Raw genomic sequence first — 26012 nt, 5'->3', positions numbered from 1 at the left:
TACCCTCTCCCATGACATATCCTGATTGTCACAAACAGGAGACGATGAAATATTAAAGTCATTAAAGGATTTGGGAGTTTTCACCTTTGGTACCCATCTATATTCGGGTTTAACCCATTTCTTGTTCGATCCGATGGGTGCCTCGGCACTTGATTTGGAACTTGAAGTCGGCTGCCGAGATGACTTTGACCTAACCGGTCTTGGCTTCACAGGAGCATCTCTTGGATTTGGCTTCTTGGCCGGCATTCCCTTCTTGCCCTTGGGATTCAGATTCTTTGCCTTGTGGGTTTGATTCTTGGCCTTCTGTGCGTTCCAGTCACCATTGTCTGAACGTGAACTGGAAGGATTTCTTTTGAAGTATCACCCACTTGGTGCGTTTTGCCATCCTTGTGCGCTGTAGGGAACGTATGCGCGATTTGGACAGTTTCGGGCAATGTGTCCAGGTGTTCCACAGTGAAAACATGTCTTTTTCTTCACTGTGAAGTTGTTTGTTCCTGCCCCTGGTGGCGTATCCTTGCCTTGTCTCTTATTGTTCCCACATGCACACTTGCAACAGACACTCTGTTTCACTGGAATTGGTGGCCTGTATTTCTCAACGACATGTTTGTTAGGAGTAACAGAATTCGAAGCAAACAGATTCTGAGTTCAAGGAGCCATTGGTTTGTTCAGTAGTTTTCTCCTTGTTCTCATCTTCTGCTACTTTACCTGCACATGAAGTAGAAACATTAGTATTTTCTACCTGAATACCTCCTGACACAAACCCAACTGGTTTGCCATATCGAAGATGTGCCTCCCTATCAATTTCTTCCTGAGTCATAGGGATGGATGTGTAGTTATGATTGAAAGGTGGAGGAACACTATCATACCCTAAACCCTTGTTTTGATTGTCTTTGAATTTTAATTGGGTTTCAAATAATGACTCGACTTTTTGACTTGACACAATATAATTTTTAAAACTAACATCTGTTTTTCCACACTTAATTTTCAAAGTGTCAAGTTCTTCAGTCACAGCAGCAAGTTGTCTCTTAATATAGTCATAATTTTCACACTTGTTGCTATACTCTTCCTGAAGCTTCCTAAAGTCCTTGGTTTTTGCATCTAATTCAGCCTTCAGGGATTTCTGTCATTTCCTGAGTTGATATCCTTCATATCTCAGGTCCTCAATTTCTCCTTTTAATAAATCAATTTGTTCCCGAAGAAACTTAATCGTAGCTTCACAAGCTGGAGTACATGTAACTTCAGTGACCAGAATGTTTTCAGAACTCATTGTTTCTCTACACATCAAAGCATCAAGTTCTTGAATTACATCAGCAAGACTAAGATGATTGAGATCTTTTGTCTTCTTGATGATAGTCACGTTCATATCCCACGATTTCGGAAGTGAATTGAGTTGCTTTTTGTTTATCTCAAACTTAGACGAGAAGATCCCAGCTATATTCATCTCAGTAGTAAGTGTAGTAAATCGTTGCAACTGAGTTTCGAAGGTTTCTCCAGGGATATAATCGAAAATGTTGAAATTTTGTCTTAACATATCCTGACGACTCTCTTTCATGTTTTCAACTCCTTCGTAGACCTTAAAATCAATTAAAAAAGCACAACTAGAAGCTAAAATAAAACTTAAAAGTCAAATTTAAAACGTCAAACTCAAAAGTCAAACTGAAAAGCTAAATTTGAAAATTTAAAAGCCAAACGAGAAAGTCAAAGTTTAAAGTCAAAAGTCAAACTTGGAAGTCGAAGTCAAAATTTAAGGTCAAAAGTTAAAAAAAAAATAAAAGTAAAAAAAATTAAAATATAATTTTATTTATTAATTTTAATTTAATTTATTATTTATTTATTTATTTATTATTATTTTTATTATTTTTTTAATGTTTTTTTTTGGATGAAAAAAGAATTTAGAATTAAAAGGAACTGAATTTTGGGCTGAAAGTGTAAAAAATGCGAAACTTGAAGCGAAAAAGACGGGTTATGAATTAAATGGGGAAGGAGTGTATCAACTTGTGACCTAGAGGAGTTGGTAAGGCGCTGAAGGAATGCGAGCTAGAGGTCGCGGGTTCGATCCCTAGCAAGTCCAAAGTCATGTTTGATTTTTTTAAATGCGAAGCGAGGGTGGTTCTTGTGAGGCTGCGCTTGCGAGGCCGAGGTGTGAGGCCGAGAACTTAGATGCCGAAAACGTGTGAGACCGAGCCGCAAACTGTTGAGCCGTATACTCCGAGCCGAGGCAGCAAACTCCAAGCCGTAAACCTCGGGCTGTGAACTCCTCGGAAACCCTAGCTGCTGGCCGCCACCCCCTCGCAGGTTACGACCAAAAACAGTGATTTTTGCCATTTTTTGCTCCAAAACTCGATCAAAAACCCTTTTTTATGAAAAACACGAAGAACAAACCCCCCTTAATTTTCAGAGACCTATCCAAAAACGCAAGAATATTTTGAAAATAAGATCAAATAATGCCCCAAATCTGACAAAATTTACTGATACAACTTGGCTCTGATACCAATTGTAAGTCCCTAATTTGCGTGTGTATCAGTCAGATCCGTTTGATGGTGCGGAATCCCAATCAAACGGATGATTTCATATCAAATAGAAGAGAAGGAGAAGAAGAATAATATGAATCTCTGTATGAATTGATTAGAGTTAAAGTTCCAGATACAAAAGATTCACACACACAATAACACACAATAGTTCTTCTCTCTCTCTGGCCGTAAACTCTTTTCGTTTCATCAATCTCTACTCCTCACCCTAACACCTATATTTATACTTGGAGAACATGGGCCGTAATTGGGTTTACGGCCGTAAGGTGTTTACGACCGTAAACTCAACCGTAAACTCAAAAAATATTACAGAAAAATATAATTGCCCATAAAAGCAAAGTATAAACCATATTTTGACCCAACAGACTCGCCGACTCCATGGCCTGACTCAACGAGTCGATGAGGGTTTGTACCGATGGGTTTGATTGTGCGATAACCTAGCGAGTTGCGGGGCAAACTCGATGAGTTGAGCTGGACTTTCTTGATACTTTTGAGGAAACGAGGGGACTCGACGAGTCGGGCCAAACATGTATTGTTGACTTAAGTTTGACTTTAGGGTTTGGTCAACATGAGTAATGGAGACCATGGAGGGGTAAAATGGTCTTCTACCCTATTCAAGAGTTAGAGAGAGAAAGAATAGCCTTTAGTTATTAGAGTCGTGAAAAAAGAGTATTAAATAGAGATATTCATCCTTGTGATAGGCGGAGGCTAGTTCGAGATTCAGATGCGAGGTTATTTGCTTTCTGCTCGTAAGTTGAGTCTTCTCTCTATACTTTACCTTGAGTGGTATTTATGTGTGGCCAGAGAGTCTTTTGTGCTTACTTGAGTTATGCATTTTGTCTGTGTGATATATATGCTATGTTATGTGTTACCGAGACCGGACCGGAGGGTCCAACGAGCTGTGAGACCAGAGGGTCCTCACTGAGACCGGACCAGAGGGTCCCACCGAGACACATAGACCGGAGGGTCTTACAGAGTTATAGCCTCGAGTGGCTAATGTGTTGTATGTGGTATTTTGGGGAACTCATTAAACTTCGTGATTACCGTGTTATGTGTTTCTGGTTTTTCTCAGAATCGCGGGAAGGCACCGACTTGATTATACGCACCAGTGAAAGAGTTATTTTTTGAAGATCCTGGATTTTAATCAAACAATTATGGAGTTGCGAATTGTCAATTAAATAAATGAGATTTTGTAAAAAGTGTTGTGAGAATTATGTGATTATAAATGAAAATTTTGTTTTGAAAATTTACGGTGTTATAGGTTATTTCACAATGATATTGAGTTTTTTTAGTACCATAAGCCTATTTAAAAGGATAGAATTTCAATCAGACAAGTTGATGCGACTAGAGAGCATAAATGAATTCATATATTCCAGTTGATTACAAGCTTAAACACCAACATTCGTCACCGATAAATATGAAACTGGAAACAAGATCTAAAAATTAATCTAAGACTTGAAGAAGGCACTGAGAATCTCTATAGTTGTGAACAATGCAACTTGTGTCGCTCAAAAATTCGAATTTCCCATCACCAAGAAATAAAAAAGGATAGAATTTCTGAAGAGAAACTTACATATAAAAGATCGTTCATGGTGAGTCGAAGCTAGATTATCACACCCCCGAACCAGACGGCGGAAACATCCAGGGGCTTGTGCGTGACTTCATCTTGAAATATCATTACAGTGAATATAATTCAAACATAACATCATCATCATCACACATGTAATATTACAACATTCATTGTTTACATCGTGTATTGTATTTGAATATTACACGCCAAAATAGTAAGAGTGTTATGAAACAAAATATAACACAATATCCATTAGTTTGTTTTGTTCATCCTGCTTCAACGATTTCCTGAGAATACAAGTTATTTTGAAAACGGTCAACATAAAAATGTTGGTGAGTTCATAAGCATGTTTGAGAAAATGATTTGTATAACTTTGAAAACCACCAAAAAATCCGATATTTTCTGAAAATTGTTTAGTGTGTTTGTGTTAGATCTTGTATTAATGCATGTATGTTATTGTTTATTTGACTAAAAAGGTAAAGAGAACGTAGAGAGAATGTAAGAGCATGTAAAGAGAATATTCCCAGACAACCCGATGTTGTCTGTACAAGAGAAAGTTGTCGTACCAACCCCCGAGGTTGAGTACTAGTAAGAGAATGTTTCCGAGTAATCCAAGAGAATGGTGAATGGTGAATGGTCTTCCGTAAACTTCATAACGTTAATTCCTCTAAGCGAGCCGTCATAACCATACTAAATAATGACAATTTCGCCTGTCTTGGCGTCGTTGGACGCCGACGGAAAATAGAATAAGGTTTTTGTCACCCTAGACTGAGTTAGTCTAACTGTAGCGAACAGCTCAGGGTTGGGGTGGCATCCCCGTATAGATCTATACACAAATCCCCGCTCTCCCTCCAAGAGACTCTGGTTATAACTACAGGCTACGATCGTACACTTAATAGGTGCCAACCGATAAAAACTCGCTAGATCCTTAATCGAATTTATGCGAAGAAAATGTATAAACTCATTCTAGGACCAATGATCCATGTAAGTGAATCACTAAGGCATCACTAAACATGTAAATCATTTCAAGACCTAAAGGGAATAAGATTATATAATATGGGCCCAAAATATATGTGAAAGGACAACTAAGGCCCATTTCACATGTAAGGTATTTATAGGCCCAAATAGCATGCAAATAGTATCCACTAAAATAGCATAAAAAGAATAACGCATATAAAACCCATTCCTAGGCCCAATAAACATGTAAGTGCACCACTAAGGCCCACTATATGTGTCTATTATTTCCAGGCTCAAGGAATGTGAATGTCTATCCTAAGCCCAATATACATGTAAAAGGACACTAAGGCCCACTAAACAAATATATTATTTCCAGGCCCAATAAGGATATGAATACCTATCTCGAGCCGAATATACATGTAAAAGGACACTCAGGCCAACTAAACAAGTATATTATTTTCAGGCCCAATAAGGATATAAATACCTATCTCGAGCCCAATATACAGGTAAAATGACACTAAGACCCACTAAAAATGTATATTATTTCCAGGCCCAATAAGTATATGAATGTCGTTTTTAACCCGTTTGTTATTGTTTTGTTTATTTTAGCTTGATTATTTACATAATTGATATCTAAAGCCCACTTTTTGTAAAAATGACATTCTTGGCCCAATAAGCCAAAAATGTACAATTAAGGCCCAATTTTGTAAGAATAACACTTTAATCTCCAATTTTGTTAAAAACTTGTGTTGATGACTACTTTGTGATAAAAATAGCATTTTAAACCCATTTTTGTCAAAAATATCATTTTTGGCTTGGTTTTGTGAAAATACATATTTTTTTGGTTTTTGGCTTTTCCGAACTAGTTTTTAGAAAATTTGTAGAAAATTCATCGTAAGTCAAAATCTGGATCCGTAAATTTTGGAAGTTTGGAAATTTTGTCTACTTTGTTCAAAATTTTTCTCATAATTTTTGATGGCTTCAAACTAGTGTGAAATTACTCATCTTCACAGGTTGGTCCGAAATTATTTCAAATATGATAGGCAGTTTTGTAAAATTCGCCAAAAATTGTAGAAAAATCTTATGAAAACGTGCGAGTAGTCATTTTAAATCTATAAACCTGAAATTTATCCATGTAAAACAGTTTTGAAAATTACTTCCATTTGGATGGTCAAAACAGTTCGAGATTGGACCAAAAGTTTTCTGTCAAGGGCTGTTTTGTGGGTTTAGTTTATAGATCTTTGAACACAACACTTATTTTTGCTATGTCAAGTATACAAATCCCAGATCTACATGTTCACATGTAATACTTGTGATAAAACATAATTTTCTCAAGATTCATGTGAAGATCCTAGTGATAAACTTCAAGTTTCTTAACATATTTTTAGATTAGTGAAGAAATCAACACATAATCACCAAATAATTCATGGAAAACACACATAGACATGCATATACACATAAATCTACACAAATCAACTTGTATTCTCCCCCAAAAATCATATAAAAACAGAAAACAAGGGGTATGAACTCACCTTAGGGTTTGGATTTCGGTTTTGATGAAGATAAGAAGAAGGTGGTGTAAGTTATGACTCTAGCTAGCTTCTTGATGTGATCTTCGAATCTTGATGAGTTCTAGGGAGCATGGTCACGAATTTGAGGTGGTAAGAGGAATGATTAAGTGTATAAAGAAAGTATATCACTTAGTCTTATGAGATCTTACCACTAGAATAGTAGAATGTATCTTGGTGTAATTTTTCAATGAAAAGCTTCCTTGGAATGTTCCTAATTCTCGAAATTTTTGATGAAAGGGAAGAGGTGTTCTTGAAAGGTTTTGGAAAGGGAATGAGGTGGTGAGGAGGCCTTATGGCCGTGAGTTTGAAGAAGGGAGGGATGGAGAGTAATTCTTGTCTAGATACATGTAACTTGCATTGTTAAATGGTGGGTTTAAGCATGGAAGTCCACCATGCAAAGATTAGGTGGCACTTGCATGTTTAATCTCCTTCTTTTTTTTTAATTGCATAATTATCTCCATTGGGCCGAGATTTGGGCCAAAGAATTAAGAGTGAAATGATTTGGGTTCAACCTTGGTCTTGTTTGAATATTTATGGAGCCCAAAAATTATTTTTTTGGCCCATTGGCTCTTAAGGAGGCTCACGGCCCAAAATGGCAAAAGAAATTAGTTTAGGGCCCATTAGGGCTAATTAAATCCTTTATGGCCCATCATGGCCCAAAAAGTTATAGATTTATGAATTGGGTCCAATTAGAACATAATTAGGGTTTTTAGGCCCAAAGTAGTCAACTTGGATACTTATTGGTCCATTAGGCCCAACAAGAGAATCCTAGAGCACATTAGACTTGAATCGGGCTCTCTAGGGTTTCCAACCCTTATTTGAACATATGAGATGTATTTGAACGAGAATAGAGTATAGACTTTCACAATGGATGATGTTTATATGAGAATAGAATTTCCTAGCTAAAATGCTAGTTGTGACATAGATCTTCTTCTCAAGATGAGGGATTTTTTGTTGTATCTTTAACCTTTTGGGGGATTCAAATTGGGTTCAGGTTTATTCAAAGAAGAGAGAAAAGCAACAATGAGAGAGAAAGTGTGTGTGTCGAAACATCAGGATAAAGAGAGGGAGAGAAATTCGGTGACAGATCGTGAAGACAGGCTTTTGTTATCGGCTTATGCTCGTTTTATCTTATTTTTTATCTTATTTTATTGGATTTGAAATCCCAAGTCATACCTTAAAAAAATGGGTTATGTGTGGCCCAAAAATGCTGATGTGTTTCGGTCATACTGATACGGCATGCTGATATGATTCAACAAACACCAGCCTGAGTGTCCGACATACCGAGCTTTTGTGTTTTGCTCAACATGTTTTTGTCGTTTATCTTTTCTCAACAAAGATGAGTAAAGCTTAACATGGGGATGATGTGAAGCTTAACAAATTCGACGAAGCTAGATCTTCTTCTCAAGACGAGGGATTTTTGGCTATATCTTTAACCTTTTTTGGGGATTCAAATTGGGTTTAGGTTTTATTCAAAGAAGTGAGAAAAGCAACAATGAGAGAGAAAGTGTGTGTGTCGAAACAACTGGATAGATTTGAAATCTCAAGTGATACCTTCAAAAAATGGGTTATGAGTGGGTCGGACACGCTGATGTGTTTCATCAGTCTGAGTGCCCTGCATACATACGGGTACGACATGCTGATATGGCTCAACAAACATCAGTCTGAGTGCCCTGCATACCGAGTTTTTGTGTTTTGCTCAACATGTTTTTACCGTTTATCTTTCCCCAGCAAAGACGAATAATGGTTTTTGTCGTTTATAATTTTCACAAATGAAAGTACAAATATTAACATTGAGAAAATGATCTTGATTCTTTTGGGTTAAATTACAAAAAAAACATATTTAATTACTTTATCAAGATATTAATATATTTTTAAATCAAAAAATAATTATTTAATTGTTCCGATTCAGCAAGTTTTATCATTTTATATAACACTAGTTGTGATACCTATATAATATACAGGTTGATTAATACAAAATGTTAAATACAAATGATTAAACATAAAGTTTATTTGAATTTGAAATTTGAAATAAGTATAAATTAAAAAAAATAAAAAAATAAAATTAAAATTATGTGTTTACTTGTCAGAGTATTAAATATGTTAATTATAACAAAATTTTAAATACGAAGGTTTCAATTGTAAATTTATTTAAAATTAAAATTGATGTTTGAAATTTGAAATTTAAAATTAATAAAGTTATTATGGTATGTTTAATTTATAGAAACTAAATCAATCGTATATATTCCATAATGATAAATGAAGTAAATAACAACTGAAAAATAAATATCTTAAAATTATCAATGTTTTAAAAACCGGTTTTTTAGTTGAACCGGTATGGTGACCGGTTCCCGGTTCAACCGGTTTAACCGGTTCGACCGTTGGGTGAACCGGTTTCTATATTTTTCATGTTTTTTTTCTATTTTCCTACACATACCTACATATATAAATTATGAATTTGATGTTTACAAGTTTAAACATTAAAAATACATATAAAAATAAGTTGTAGATGAATATAAATACATTAAAATAACATATAACCATAAGTTTTAGTATTTTATATCAATCCATATATGTCAAAAAGAAAATAAAGTATAATACCGAAACAAAATATAATTTTAGATGAATGCAAACACATAAAAAAAAATTTATAAAATTTATCATATATTTTTATTTAAAAAAAACTAAATAGATTTGAAAAAAATCACCAAAATTTATTATGTAAATGGTTTTTTTTTTTCATGTGGTTTTATTAGGTTTAACCGGTTCAACCGGGTTTTTCTAAACACCGGACGGTTCAATCCGGTTCAGAAATCAATGTAAAACCGGTGATAGTTGAACCGCTCCCTCTCCCGGTTTCCGGTCCAACCGGTTCGACCGACCGGTTCAAACCGGTTTTTAAAACATTGAAAATTATGACAAAATGACATCTTACCATGAGAGTATGAAAACTTTCATTTATCAGAGAAGATTTTCCAGTATTTTATATTATATTACATAAAGTGGCAAAAAATAAGAGATACACTAAAGGAAGTTTTTGAACTAATTACTTACGTTTTTAGTATTTTATCTGATAAAAATACGTATTTTAAAATTGGCTATAACTTGGAGGATTGTTTTTGCAATTTTACACAATCTGCCACCGTATGCTCTGCTATTACATCAACCACGTTCTGATGAACACACATTCGTCTCTCTTACTTCAAGAATCAATTGATGTTTCTTCAATCTATGGCTTAAGCGCTACTGCATTGATTTCAACATCTCGTCGCAACTTCAAATCTACATCTTTTTCAGGCAATCATTTCCCAAATTACTTGTTCTTCACTGCTAATTGAACTCGAAATTTTTTCCCCTTTATTTCAGCTAACTTTTTCCCCCTTTTGGTTAAACTTCATAGATCTGATTGTTTCATGCACTTTTTTTTTTTAAACTTTATTTCTTTGGTTGAGTCAAATCTGTTTCAAAAAGAGTCGAAACTTGAAACCCTAGTATCTGTTCGAAGTTAGATCCTTTTTATGTGTTTGGATTTGCTTGATACCGTTATGTTTATGTGTTTCCTGTTTAAAAATTGCTCAATTGTGTGTCGTATTTCTGCTGATTTGATTGTTATGTTTATGTGTTTCCTGTTTAAAAATTGCTCAATCTGTTTCAATAGGAGTCGAAACTTGAAACCCTAGTATCTGTTCGAAGTTGATTGTTTCATGCAAAAAATCCCTCGTCTTGAGAAGAAGATCTAGCTGCGACTCACCATGAACGATCTTTTATCTGTAAGTTTCTCTTCAGAAATTCTATCCCTTTTTATTTCTTGGTGATGGGAAATTCGAATTTTTGAGCTACAAAAGCTGCATTGCTCACAGCTATCGAAATTCTCAGTACCTTCTTCAAGTCTTAGATTAATTTTTAGATCTTGTTTCCAGTTTCATATTTATCGGTGATGAATGTTGGTGTTTAAGCTTGTAATCAACTGGAATCTATGAATTCATTTATGCGCTCTAGTCACATCAACTCTGTAATCAATTTGTCCGATTGAAAATTTGAACCTATACCTCTGATTCTAAACAAAAAGGACAAAAAAAAAGCTATTTTTCAAACTTGTATCAGCTACTTTTAGGTAATATTAGGCATATGAACTACAAATGGATCTTTGAGCTTAATTTCTTCGTTTTCTTTCACCTGCGATCCTTTGACTTTGGATGTCAAACCTTTATTACCTAATCTTCATTTAGTATATATCAATTTATACTTATAACACCTGTCCTTTTCTATTAAAATGTTGAAACATACTTATCCAATAATGTCTTTTAGGAATCATTTGAGAATCCTCGGGGTCAAGATTATGGCCATGGTGATCTTGAAATGGGAACACAAAATAACTCGAATTCTGCAGAGTTAGGGTTGAATGATTTTTTCAAGAAGGTGTGTTATATACTTATATCCTTTTATTTCTACATGTCTAATTTCCTTGTGTAAATCATAAAACTTATTGTATACTTGTTTTTTCTAGGTTCAATCCATCGAAAAACAATATGAAAAGCTGAATAAATTACTCAAAACACTACAAGATGCTCATGAGGAATCCAAGGCTGTAACCAAGGCTGCTGCTATGAAAGGTTGTTCCTCTTTCTATATGAATCATGAGTTCATGGCCATTTGCTAATGTAAACAAGATATCAATCTTTTCAATTATTGATACAAATTTTAATTAAATTTATGTTTTTTTACAGCAATCAAGCAACGTATGGAGAAAGATGTGGATGAAGTTGGAAAGATTGCCAGGTTTATTAAATCAAAAATTGAGGAACTTGACAAAGAGGTTAGTTTAATTTTTACAAACAACTTTTTGTTATTATTTATTTGATAATTCTTACTTTTTGTTAATATATAATTCAATAATTCATCCTTTTTGTTATTTACTAGAACTTGGCCAACAGACAAAAGCCTGGATGTGGAAAAGGAACTGGAGTTGACCGGTCAAGAACAGCAACTACACTGTTAGTTCTTAGTTCTTACTCTCCACCCTAATTTTAATAAATAAAAAAAAGATTACATATTTAGTTTTACAATGATCTTTGTTTGCAGTTCTTTGAAGAAAAAGTTTAAAGACAAAATGTCTGAATTTCAGGTATTGCATCCATATTCCCTAGATTTCATTCTTTTATATCATTATATGTTTAATCAAATGATTTAATGTTTTTACATTTTAGGGTCTAAGGGAAAATATTCATCAAGAACATCGTGAGGTGGTTGAGAGGCGTGTGTATACAGGTTCTACATTTAACTTAAACATCATATACTTGGAAACTTAATGCGTTTTAAGTTAATTTATCCAACTTATTATTATTATTTTTTATGACTATTTTCAGTAACGGGAACCAGGGCAGATGAAGAGGTGACACTTTTTTTTTTTTATATATAATTTTCAAGCCAATATTTTTTTTATATATTTTTTATAACTTTCTACAGACAATCGATCAACTCATAGAGACAGGAGACAGTGAACAAATTTTTCAGAAAGCAATTCGGGAACAAGGGCGAGGACAGGTTAGAAATAATAATTATAATTATAAAAACATAAATGATAATTTTTTTTTTTGTGTGTATTTGATGGATTATGTTTTATTTGTATTTTGTAGGTACTTGACACCCTTGCAGAGATCCAAGAACGCCATGATGCAGTAAGAGAATTAGAAAAGAAGCTTCTTGACTTGCAACAGGTGCAAATTTATATTTTATATTTTATTTTTTATATATAAATATACATACAGCTAATTTGTTAAATCAAATATGAGGCAATTGATAAGAAGATAAAAGGTGTGAAGCTCCATGATTTTCTAATCATTGTACAACTAGTGACATGTTGAACTGTTCCATGATTTTACAATCATTCTACAGCTGTCTACGAAGCGCAAATGACCTCACTACCCCCCAACCACTGACATGCTTAAAATTATGATAATAAAAATAACTTTTCTAGAGAATATCATTCTAGTTCTAGTCTTATTAAGAATTGTGTCCGACCTAAAAACTTACATAAACAAATGTTGACTTTGATGCACAGATATTTATGGATATGGCTGTATTGGTGGATGCTCAAGGGGAAATGCTAGACAATATAGAGACACAGGTAATTGACCATTTTGCCCTTCCAACAAACAATTGAACAAACATGAATTGACATATGATAGATAGTAATAGTACACATCAAAAGTCAGACACCGTTGATTATTGTTGTTCAACATCAACTTGAATGGTATAGAACTTTGGGGTGGAGGTGAAAAGACTATTTTGACCTTTTGGTGTTTTGTTGATGGTAAATAGGTGTCAAGTGCAGTAGACCATGTGCAAGATGGGAACAAAGCCCTTTACAAAGCAAAGAGTCTACAAAAGAATTCAAGGAAGTGGATGTGCATTGCTATTTTGATTTTACTCGTTATTATTGCAGTAGTTGTTGTTGGTGTGCTCAAGCCATGGAAAAATGGCAATGGTGCTTAGTTACTTACATACACCCCCATTAAGAGTTTGAGTGTGAGGTCTTATTATTATTTTATTTTATTTACCCTATTCTTGTGTAAATTGAGAGCATTTTTTATTTTTATTCTTCAAATTATTGACTTGATGTTATGTTGTCTCTGAATGTGTTTGGCTGTACTTGGAATTCACGGTTTCTTTAATTCATGTTCTATTTGTTCATTTATACATTTTGTTTGTTTCATCAAAGTTGTTTATATATGGTGAGAAGAAATGGAAAATATGATTATGTATCCAATTGAATAGAATTACGAATATAAATTACTCATTCTGTCCCAAAATAATTGTTCACCGACAAAAAACATAAAGATTAAGAAAATATTAATTATCATTAACTTTATTAAATGAAATGACACTTTTATTTTTTTGTTGCATTTAATTTCATGGTAATTGTATTTAATTTTATGGTAATTTAACTAATAATGAATGGTATTATGGCAAGTGATGTATTTATTATTAGTAGATTATTATTTTGGAACAAACAAAAAGGAAACATAGACTATTAACATACGATGAAGATAATATATAATTAACAGTTTACTTGGAACTGGAAGGCACAAGTATATTGATAACATTGTAAATACGTTTTGTGTATTTGTTAAGGGAAAATATGAAAATATAATCACTTTTTTGTGTTTTCTTGCAAGATTTGCATCTTTTACTCTTCAAATGAATTTATCTGAAATCATTTTTCAATTTATATTTCTTGTTTTTTATTTATCTTTTTTTGACGTGTCATTCATGTTAGCTATGTCTATAAGTAATACTAGTTTAACAATGAGTTAATACCTTAAAAACCATTATTTATACATCCTCGTTTCGATTTAATCCCAAATTTATTTTTTGTTCTTCATTTGCCATTATATTTTAGAAAACGTTTCATTTTCGGACTCTTGACCGGTCATCAATAGGTAATAATGACGTGTCGGTTTTTGCATTTTTTTCTGTTTGTATTTAGCTCCAACATTTACGTATAAGTTTGCGTTTAACCCTAATATTTTTTGTTCCCCATTTGCCATTGTTTTTTAGACAAAATTTCGTTTTAGCCATTGGTCAGTCACGAATAAATATTTTAAAACATAAGAGTTGAAACTACGACTTCTCCTTGAGGGTGAGGTGTGTTACCTAGTAAGCCAATAACTTTTTTTTGTATTATCAAAGTTTGTTCTATTTAATCTACACATGTATTTTAAAATGAAGGAAAAATTTATAGTGTAAGTCTTGAGTCTGTAACATCTAATAAACAATATGACATGCTAATATTTAAGCTAATCAAAATTGTTAATTCATTTGTAATTCATCTAAAAACAATTGGTTATGTTTACCGACATATTTGTTAAGAAACCATATATTTTTAAAGAGTAAAAAATGTGCCTTCTCTTTAAGGGACGAGGCGTGTTAGATGGTAAGTTAATGATTTTTTTTTTGTATTATCAATGTTTGTTGTATTGAATTTAATGTAAACATGTATTTCAAAATGAAGAAAAAAGATCTAGTGTACGTCTTGAGTCTGTGACATCTAATAAACATTATGACATGCTAATATGAATTTGTTAATTCGTTTGTAACTCATCCAAAAAAATAACTGATTATTTATAATGACATATTTGTTAAGAAACCAAATATTTCTAATGACATATTTGTTGAGAAACCAAATAAATGAAAATACCTATTAATAACTAGCCAAGGGCTAAAATGAAAGCTTTTCTAAAAAACAATGGCAAATGGGGAACAAAAAAAAATAATGCAAACTTATACGTAAATGTTGGGGTTAAATGCAAACTAAGGAAAATGCAAACCGACACGTCATCATGACCTGTTGGTGACCGGTCAATGACCTGAAAATGAAACGTTTTCTAAAATATAATGGCAAATGAAGAACAAAAAATAAAATTGGGGTTAAATCGAGATGATGGTGTATAAATAATGGCTTAAGGTATTAACCCTTTAACAATTCCATAGTCGTCCAGCCGTTAGGACATCTGGTTTTTACCTAAACCCAGGTTCGATTCCCGACAATGGAACTTTTTTTTTCTTGCTTCGTTTTTTGGAAACAAAAGTGGGTCAATCAATTCGGATCCGAATCCAGATCCAAAGATATCCACTCTTAAAGGTCAAACTCGCTCAATCTCTGATGAAGTTGTTCAGCAACACTTGACTTGGAATCTTTAATCCTTGTTTTTGGCAATTTGATTCGAATTCATTCAACTAAGCTTCACTTTCATCACGAAGACGATCTTACTCAATTGCAGCTCTGTTTACGGTTTTGCTGAGTTTAGGTTATGTTGGCGTGTGTTCTACGACTCGATTTACTTTCGTAGTCCTTTTTCTCGTTTCACTTCTTCTTCCAGTAACCTAGGGCAGTAGGGCACATCAAATTCTCGCCTGTATCTATTAGATCATGTCCTGAAGAATTTCTTGATATATACATGTTTATTTGAATAAACTAAATATGTAAAACAATACTATTAGTTTCTCTTTGTTTATACTTATTAAAGCCTCTGTATCTACTCAACATGCAGGCAGGCATAGGCATTCTATCATGGGTTCATCACCTGCGATCCTTTGACTTTGGACGTCAAACATTTATTACCTAATCTTCATTTAGTATAATATCAATTTATACTTATAACTCCATATGCATATTAAAAGTTCATAAAATCATAAACAATATCCATCATCTTATATCCACCACTTCTCAATAGTTATTACCAATCCTTACGCATGGCATAATTTTGTTCTATTGTAAATATTTTACTATTTTATATATCCAACTTATGTTAGAAATACACACCGAATTCATGCCAAACCAAGCATCCTATATGTATTTGGAGCAAAGGGCCAGATTACCAAATAGGAGAAGAAAGTTATTTTACGCTTGGAAATAAAGCATATGTCACATTCATAAAAGTTATAATAGTATGGCTCCATACACTTCTAGATGATAACCTATTTATTATATATGTAAGATGGTATCTTTGAAAATCAATGCATCTAAAACGAAGATAAGCAAAAGTCATGTTATAAATTAACTTTTTTACCATGCGTTTTTACTGTATACATAATTATATGATTTTTTTTATATTGAACATAGGTTTGTTATAAGGTAGTAATAACCCTGAATTCATTAAAATAGTTTTGATTTTTTGTTAATCTTCCACAAACTTATGATTTTGGGGAGTTAGTGTGTAAATAACTGATAATAGGAGGACTTATTTTGGAAATAAGATATAGTATAAAGCCATAAAACCTCATTTGGTTGAAGTTTTCAAGCTTTTAGCTGGACGGAGTTTGGACTTTTGTATTATGTCCTCTTCAGAATATGTTATTGTTTTTCTCGTTAACATGTTGTTCAATTATGTAAATTTCATACAAAATAGTAAATTTGTTAAATTATGTAGTTAATAAGGAATATGATATCATCAATCTATAAGATTATAAAGTATTTTCAATTTATCTTTTTTTGTTAACTCTAACGCTAATAACATATAGAAAAGTAGTAATACGTGTTTTCTATATTTGGAGTCCAGCCTAGAAATGGTGGGTGCCGCATATGAACACTTTGGCATGTGCCATCGTATGTCTTTGTGTCTTTTTTAGTTGCATTACCGGCTATCAATCTCACTATTCATTCGTAATGATATCTAAACTATTTATTTATATTGAGATTAATTAAACGTTTATATAAACCGTGTATGAAGAATTTGATCATGAAAAACTAAGATTTGTAAAATGACCATGACTTCTGCAGAGACCTTCTCTGTCGAAGCCTTATAGCTTCAAGGATTGTGAACAACAATGAAAAAATAAAGTGACAGGGGAAAAAGACAAAAGAAATCGTAAAAAAATATTTAAAAAAAAATGCAATTCCGCAGAGGCTTCTGTGGATCCGCAGAAAGGTTCTCCGCGAATCTGTGTTCTTCATCCACACACCTCTGACGATTGTTCTTCGGCTAACCATAGCAAAAATTAGGATTTCCTAATTGTTTCTTATCAATTAAACTAGAATACACCCTAAAAAACATATAATGGATTCAAGAAAAATAATGGTACTCAAAATCGTAAAGAAAAACATGTTTAAATAAAAACGCAGCAATCTGTAATAACAATCTTTCTTTGATCGTTTGATTGTTTGTGTTCCGGCCTTCAGACCGTAAAGAAAAACATTTTTTTTAAAAAAACTGCAAATTTGGTCATTGTGGTTTGCAAAAAACCTTTGGATGAGGTTCAAAAAGTTTCCAGCTTAGATTGAAAGGTCCAAAATCAAGGTTTTTCATTGTTTTTGGTCCAAAAAAATTTTGAAAAGTCGATTTTACCCTTTTTCATTTTTTTTCTATTTTTTTTATTTATTTTGGTATTTAAATAATTAAAAAAATAAAAAAATAAAATCTTACCCAACACTCACTCACTCTCTCTCTCTCTCTCTCTCTCTCTCTCTCTCTCTCCCCTAAGCTAACCTAGCGCAGATTCATTCCTGTTCATCTTTAAAAATCTTCCACAACTCCATCGACATAACCTTCACTTTGATCAACCCTCCTGCTGATGGAACCCCACCACTTGTCCCATAAACATACAATGAAACCCAAGTCAAAATCCAAAAACTGACAACAAATTGTTTGTCAAAAGAATCTTACAGTCAAAGAACCTGCAACTTCTTTAAATTGGAGAAATTGATCATGGATAAGCTTCCAGTAACCAAATTCCCTTTAATGTCGATCACTATAAGACTCTTTAACCCCCAAATTTGATCAGCCTCCTCCTGTGGATTCCAGCCTGAAAGCATGTTGTGAGGATCGATTCTAGACTTTTGATTTCTACCCATCATATATGGGTTGTTTTGCAGGTTAGAAAACTCATACGAGATTGCAGCGGTAGTGGTCGCTGTTAGTTGCAACGGTGGAGATCGCTGATGGTTGTAATGGCGGAGTACCGGAATTAGATGGCGGCCACGTCGATTTTTCTAACCACCAAAATAAAAAACCACCGATGCATGTGAATATGGAGATTAACCTTTAAGATCAAAACCACAACACAAAAACGGGGCTTGAAACTTGGATTTTTCGGTGTATCTAACGATGAAGATCTTGGTAGCACTTAGACCACCGATCTATTTTTTTTTCGGCGCTTTGATCTCGTGGATGGTGGAGCTCGACAAAGATGTTTGGGTTTATTTTTTTGACAATGATGGTTGTTGTGTTGCTTGATGGGTTTCCTTTTCTTCCATCTAATATGTGAACATGGTGCTCGACTAGATGGGGGGGGGGGGGGGGGGAGAGGACTGATGGGTGAGAAAGGAAGAAGGGTGAAACTGGGTTTTGAAGAGAGAGAGAGAGAGAGAGAGAGAGAGAGAGAGATTATTTTCTTTTTATTTTTAAAATAATTAGTATTTGGAAATTTATAAAAAATACAAAAAAGAAAGTAAAAGGGTATAACCGTCTTTTCAAGTTTTTTAGGATAAAAAATATAGAAAAACCTTGATTTTGGACCTTCGGTGCAAACTAAAAACTTTTTGGACACCATCCAAAAGTTTTTGCAAACCACAATGACCAAATTTGCAGTTTTGTCATAATAAAAATACCATAATGTTGAAACATTAGTAAAAAGAGTAAATTACATGAATGGTCCCTGTGGTTTGGAGTAATATGCACCCTTGGACCTTATATTATTTTTTAAAATCGGACGGTCCTTAAAAAGTATTTTTATTGCGCGATGGGTCCCTGATAGACCTAAAATGACTATATTACCCTTATTGTTTTTTTTCTTTTATTTTTCTGATTTATTATTATATAAAATAAAAAATAAAAAAAATTCTAAACCTAATCTAATCGTTCCCACTTCCTTGATTTCCTCTCACACATTTTCTCTACCAACATTACCTGTCCTCTTCCCTTCATCAATCATCGGCCCCGCCACCATCCTCACCCCAACATACGTAGCCCCGGCCATTGGCCTCCAGCGTGGTAGTCTTACCATCATGTTCTTCCTTTAATGAATGTTGATGACGTTCGTCGGAGAAGGCGGAGGTGGAACATGCTCTCGAACGCCGCCATTTTCAATTGTCCCTTTTCCCTTTTCAGTTCCCCAAACCAAATGTATATCATCGATTACATTTGATTTCGAGTTTGATTATCAGTGTTATTTTAGTTTTAGGTTTGATTTTTATTTTCAAATTCGAATTTGAGTTTGATTTCAGTTTGAGATCGAATTTTAGTTTACATTTTGAATTCAGTTTCATCGATTTGGTTCTAGAAATTGATTTGCATCAGGTGGTGAATTGATTGCATCATTTGTTCATCGTAAAACTTGTACACACAGTCCCACATGGTACACTCTGACATCCTAAAATACTCGTCCCATTTGTCTGCGCTCATGCCATATGCGAACTGATGAATTGCAGCCGTGCATTTTTGAATGGGAGAGAAACCTTTTATCCGCCTCGCATCCATTTTCCATTGGAAATATGGAAAGCGACCTTCCAAATCGCCAACAATACGTAAGAATAGTTCCTTCCTCATCCGGAACTGACGTTGAAACTTCACAGTGTAGATGGCGTAATCTGCAAAGTAATCTTCTATAAGACGATAGTGTCCGGCTTCGTGATTTCTACGCAACCGCGGATTTCTTGGTTTAGATCGTGCATGTGATGTTTCGCCTAGTCGGTTTTGATAATATGCAACTGTTTTCGCCATGACGGAACCGATAAACTTAGCCTCCTCTAGAGCCGCCAAATCAGATGATAAAGATGATGGCATTTTGATTAATATTTTTTGGAGAGAAGTATAAGGTATGGGTTAAAAAAATGGTTGGATGGTGTGGTATTTATAAATATATAATTAATTCAAATGAGAACTATTTTTAAAGTGAGAACACGATGACAAATCTTAGCCAATCAATATATATATATATTTAACTCAATAATTTTTTTTGATTATTTTACATTAATAAGGCAAGGTTTGATTGTTTAATCAAATTTAAAGAATATATCAATGTAAACTCCTATAATTAAGGAACGTTTAATATTAGTTATAACAAACATTTATCTCGATGTTCAATCCTCAATCGTGTGTATCAATCGTGTGTATCAGTCATCAATATTAAGAAACCATACTGAATTGGATATTCAAGTTAAGCTGTTTTGAAAGTTTTCCATAAGAATCCGTTAATGGATTTGTCATTCTCCAACAAGTTTGATGATATAATCGAGATCAATGAAGAGGATGAGATCAATGACGTTCAATCTGCATTAGTCGATGACGATTTTTTGTCAGGTGATGATGATTTTTGTTCGAATGATCATAATAATCCCTCAATCGGAAAAGTTGACATCATGGATGACCACAATATTCAAGTTCCTGGTATGTTTTTTTGAAGTTTTTTAATTTTGTTAAATATGTGTCAGTTATATTACACAATTTTGTATTTTGTTATAATACTATCAAAAAATTGACATTTCAGAATCGTATACTTTATTGAAAATGTATATTTAAGTTTATTTGATTTGTTGATTTGTTAATTGTACTATGTTATTAACTTTTCATGGTTACTAGATGTTACAGACATTGAATTATGTAAAGAGAGAAAAGATGATTATCTTGATCAACACTTGGTAATAGCTGGTAAATGTATTGGATTCCTTCTATCCCTGATGATATTAAGCCAATAATAAAGCATAAATACCCATCTGATGATGCAATTGAAGACATGTACAAAAGATATGCATGTGCAGCAGGTTTTGATGTTAGAAAGTCAACAAACAAAAAGAAGCGTAAAATTGTGTACATCAAATATCTTCTATGTAACAGGGAAGGTTTCCCAAATACATCTCCTGTTGATACTTTGGACCCAAAAATAAGTAAAATTAAAAGAAGGGTTGACACTAGTAGGACCGGATGCAAGGCACATATACGATTTAAATTTTTTCCTGGAACTACCAATTGGTTGTTATATGAATTTGAAGAAAAACACAATTATCCACTTTTATCAAGAGACAATATGTTGTTTTCACGTCATCATAGGCAGTTGGATGACACTAAAAAATCTTTCATTCTTACAATGTCTAATCAGAATATTGGTGCAACCATAGCTCACAGGCTGTATACAAGTATTCTTCGTGGATACAAATTTGTAGGCGGTCTAATTGATGACTTTAAAAAATACATGAGGGATCTCAATTGCTTTATTGGTGGTAGTGATACTCAAATGCTAGTGGACAAGCTGAATAACAGAAAAGAGAATGTTAAGAACTTTTCTTTTGATTATTGAGTTGAGAATTAGCAGTTGAATGCTCTTTTCTGGGCAGATGAAACATCCAAGATCAATTATAAAGAGTTTGGTGATGTAGTTTCTTTCGATGCTCCTTTTCGAACTAACATGTTGTAAATGATTGTAGTTTAATATATTTCTATTTATTAATAATATATATATATATATATATATATATATATAAATTAATATATTAATATATTAATTCAAATAGTTTTACATGTACCATATGGTTTTCGTCCATTTTACTAGAATTGATAATCACAAGAGGTGTGTCACTTTTGGTGCTGGCTTGTTGAGCACAGAAGACACTGATTCTTATATATGGTTGTTGAAATCTTTTCCTAAAGCTTTTGGCAAACAACCATTGTTGGTTTTATCCGACCAAGACCCTGCAATGAAGAAAGCCATCGAAACCGTTTTCCCAGAATCGATTCATAGGCTTTGCATGTGGCATATCACATCTAAATTGCCATTGAAGGTATTTATTCTTGTCTATGTAATACACTTTACCAATAAAATAATCATTTTTTTTGTCTATTCAAACCAAAATGTTTTTTTTATAGTTGATTATGTATATTAAATTTACAAATTCCCAGGTTTCTTTGAACATTTTCAACAATCCAGAATTTTGTAAAAATTTCAACTTCTTGATATGGAATTATAGGCTTGAAGGTGATGACTTTGAGGTAGGGTGGAAGTCCTTATTGAATGAATATAAGCTCACAGATAATAAATGGTTGGATGATATGCATGGATTGATACATTTCTGGTTCAAGCATGTACCTTTATTAGGACTAATGAGAACCACATCTCATTTTGAAAGTGAGAATTCTGCATTTCACTAGAACACTCATTATGGTTCTACTCTTGTCCATTTAATGATTTATTTTGAAGTTGCTATGGAGAAGCAAAGACTCACTCAATCATCATTTGACTTCAAGACTAACGACAAACATCCAACAATGAGGACACCATTTGAGATCGAGAGGAATGCATCAATGTTTTACACTCGCACTGTTTTTCGTCAAGTTCAGAATGAAATGTTATTGTCTATGGTTTCATGTTCACAAATTTGTATAAGCACATTTGATGATGTTGATGATTGTCTTGTCAATGAATTTATTCATTACATTCCTTCTAACTCAAATGGTTCTCATATTGATCCAGAAGTTGAAAATGATGATCAATGGGATATACCTATACGTGAGTCTACTTACAAGGTAATCGTTGTTGAAACTTGTACTCTTAATCTTTTAATATTGATATATATTTCTTTTCTAAGTCTTCTTCACTTTATTCAATACAGGTTACACACAATAAGTCTGCATAAACATTTACATGTCCTTGTATGAAGTTTGAGCAATTTGGTTTTTTGTGTCGCCACATTTTTACTGTAATGAAGTCATATAACATCAAATAGATTCCTTCTAAATATTTACTGAGACGCCGGCAGAAGGACATCATCCCCACAGAACTATTGAAAAAGTGTTTTTGTTATGCTGATTCTGATGAGAATACCTAAAGAGTTGCACTTGATATATTTTCTACTGTTGATAATTGTGTATCTTCTCTTAGCAAAAATCACACCAGATTGACAGAATACTTGGAGGAAATAAAGCAGCTTGAAGCAAAGTTCCTTTCTAATATCACAACTCATGAAAAAGGAAACAAGAATAAAGATTTCGAAAAAACACTTGGTGTTACCATTCCCACTAGTGTGGATATTCACAATCCAGGAGAAATCCGCAACAAAGGAAGTGGCACTAAAGAAACAATGAAAAGTTCGAGAGAGGTTGCAACAGAAAAATCAAAGGGTTCCAGATGCAGTTATTGTCGCAAGGGAAACGATCATGATTGGCGAAATTGTCCTGTAAGGAAAGAAGATGAAAAGAACAACATTTTCAAAGAACGTCCCGGAAAGAAGAATTAATTATATTTAGCATTTGTTTTAATTTCCATTTTGTTTTTATTTTTTTATTGTGCATGCATGTTTTATACTTAAATTGTTTTGTTTACATCTGCTTGTTTTAGATTTGTCATTTTGATCTAAAGACATTTTTCAATGCTAATAAAAATTTTGATTGTTTTCCATTTCTCAATAGATGTTATTGTTATCTCATTTTATATTAAATTTTGATGTATAAATTTATTCATCATTGAATGATATTAGCATTCAATTGCAGTACACTCAATATACGATGACTCCTTTTTCTTACTCAAAACATGCTTTGTTGCATACAAAAAAGATGAAAACTTTTTCAACACCCCTCCAAAAGAGTACACTCACATTCACATTCATTTACCATACTACATACCTTCTCAAATAAAACTTCTCAACACTTAATGTACATATCTTGTACTGTAAAGTATATACATTTATTTTGTTTTCAAAAGAAACTTGTACACATTGAATGTACATATATCTACATTAAATTGTTAAAAATAAATATCTTTTCCTACTTGAACTCCAAATTATCAAATAATTGTCAACAAACATGTACATAAATTGCTAATTGCTAATTTATAATGATTTGGTTCTTCTACTTAAGAATTGGTAACACAATTACATATTCAAAAGTGAATTTAACAATTTGGATCATACAACATTCATCATACATGGCATGATAAGTCCATTAAAGTACGTATTCTACACAATTTTATTATTGTAAATCAACTTAACTTTATCATTCAACTAAATAGTAATAATATAGGTTGAAACCACAAACATATACTAATAATATAGGTTCAAACCACAAACATGAAACAGACAACACATAGTCAACAAAATAATCCATACATAAATAGTAATAATATAGGTTCAAACCACAAACATCATAATAACTTCAGAGACACATAACTAAAACATATCCATACTACATTACCCCTAGTCCAAATGTTACCATCGCACCAAAAAAATTTGTTTGTCAAAAATACCAAACATCAAACCAAACCCAAAAAAACCAATACCTTCCCCATCAGCTTTTAACCAATTGCTTCATCAAAGACTACTTTTAGATCCCCTTGAACGATTTTCTTCCTTGTCACCTTATCCATCTTAATAAACTTTGCATACTCCTTTTCAAATTCACACTTTAAAATATTATGATCAGACAAAAGCAACCTCACCAAATACTTGTACCTTAACTTCTGTAAATACATATCTTGTGTTTTTAAATCCACAACTAGCCCATAATCCCACTTTGATGTTTGATCCCCCATATAACTCTCCATATGTCGCATAAGGTAGATTCTGTGACAACCTGAAATTTTTTGCTTTGAAAGCTCAGTCAGTCAACTCAACTAAGTGTCAGACTCATTGGTAATGAGTTCTAGCCTGGTTAAAGGTCATTCTAAGGAGTTTTAAGCCTAGTACACTTAAGGAATGAGTGTTAGGAAGTACCTGCTAAACCCGCTGAACAACATACAAGCCTTAACCATCATCACCATGAGTTCACGGGCACAACACTTAGAGTTTACGGCCGTAAACTCACCTCTATATATAAAAGTCTTGGCCATTTCTTCCATTCTTTCCTTCCTTGGCCGATTTTCTTCCATTCTCTCTCAAGTATCATCCAACTTTTCATCTTAGATCTTCAAAAGTGTAAGTGTTCTTTCTCTAGTTTGTTTTTAATCCTTCTTAACTAGCTTCATCCTCATGATTCATCCATAGAAATCATGTTTTCTTAGATCTTCAAGAAACACCAAGAACACACACTAGTGTTCTTGGACCTTAATCACCATTTTAAGCCTCTATATTGTAAGTATCCCTTCATTATACTTCATATCTACTAGGAAGCCTTGAAATACACCATCTAAACATGCTTTCCCCATAAAGATCATGAGTTTACGGCCAAGATCTCCCTTGGCCGTAAACTCCATATTGATGAATGTTTGGACCTTAAACTCTTCTAATAAGCAAGCCCTAGGCCTTGAACCCTTAATGGATGTTGTAGGACCTCAAACCAAACATCTTGGTAACTTTGACCATGAGTTTACGGCCATAAACTCCCTTGGCCGTAAACCCATGGCCATAAACTCTTGTTAGTGCCATTCCACACTCCTTAGTCCAATCACATGTGATTCCAACACTTGGTCAAAGTGTTTCCTAGTCCTGTGAGATGTTTCCTTGCATTTGATTGCTTCAAAACACCGTATTTATGTTAATACATGTCATTATATGTCATTTAGGATTCGTTAAGTCTCGGGGCTTCATTCGTGGAACTTCTCATCCTTACGCACATATTCGTTTGAATCACCCACATCAAGTGAGTTCATACCCCGTAATGAATCTTTTAACTGTTTTAAATGCTTTTAAGGGGTGGAATACAAGATGAACACAATGATAATTGTGTAAATGTTTGTTATATATACATCTTTCAAAAGATTGCTTATGTCGTTTATAAGTAATCAAAACATTTCAAAAACTCTTTTAAAGTTATGTTACTTCATAGTTTAACAAAACTCCGTTTTTAAAGTACAAGCATAACTTAGTAGATAAATGAGTCTTTTCAATAACAGCCCAAGTAAAACATTAGTAAACTATAATAGGTATAGTTTAGAGATTCAGTTCATACTAGATACAATACACGA

General features: G+C 33.3%; 2 protein-coding genes across 2 annotated transcripts; both read left to right on the top strand.

Moving 5' to 3' along the window:
* The first annotated feature begins 9757 nt into the window (after positions 1-9757).
* LOC145074207 (syntaxin-132-like) lies at positions 9758-13319 on the top strand. The gene is made up of 13 exons (XM_079020627.1): positions 9758-9923; positions 10285-10396; positions 10935-11045; positions 11134-11239; positions 11354-11442; positions 11547-11620; positions 11709-11751; positions 11834-11894; positions 11993-12018; positions 12093-12170; positions 12263-12343; positions 12688-12753; positions 12948-13319. The coding sequence occupies exons 2-13, from the start codon at positions 10379-10381 to the stop codon at positions 13119-13121; spliced, it is 927 nt and encodes a 308-aa protein (XP_078876753.1). The 5' UTR covers positions 9758-9923; positions 10285-10378; the 3' UTR covers positions 13122-13319.
* A 7000-nt stretch (positions 13320-20319) lies between these two features.
* LOC145075646 (protein FAR1-RELATED SEQUENCE 5-like) lies at positions 20320-23352 on the top strand. The gene is made up of 10 exons (XM_079021809.1): positions 20320-20512; positions 20705-20773; positions 20857-21009; positions 21115-21392; positions 21435-21532; positions 21672-21900; positions 22019-22244; positions 22317-22642; positions 22843-22907; positions 22998-23352. Exons 1-10 carry the CDS (start codon positions 20320-20322, stop codon positions 23350-23352), a joined length of 1992 nt encoding a protein of 663 aa, XP_078877935.1.
* Positions 23353-26012: the final 2660 nt, after the last annotated feature.

The sequence above is a fragment of the Lactuca serriola genome, chromosome 9 (genome assembly GCF_051521515.1).
Source record: "Lactuca serriola cultivar US96UC23 chromosome 9, Lser_US96UC23_V15, whole genome shotgun sequence".
Classification (NCBI taxonomy): domain Eukaryota; kingdom Viridiplantae; phylum Streptophyta; class Magnoliopsida; order Asterales; family Asteraceae; genus Lactuca; species Lactuca serriola.
The sequence above is the reverse complement of the archived record's forward strand: the minus strand, read 5'-3'. Positions and strand labels throughout refer to the sequence as shown.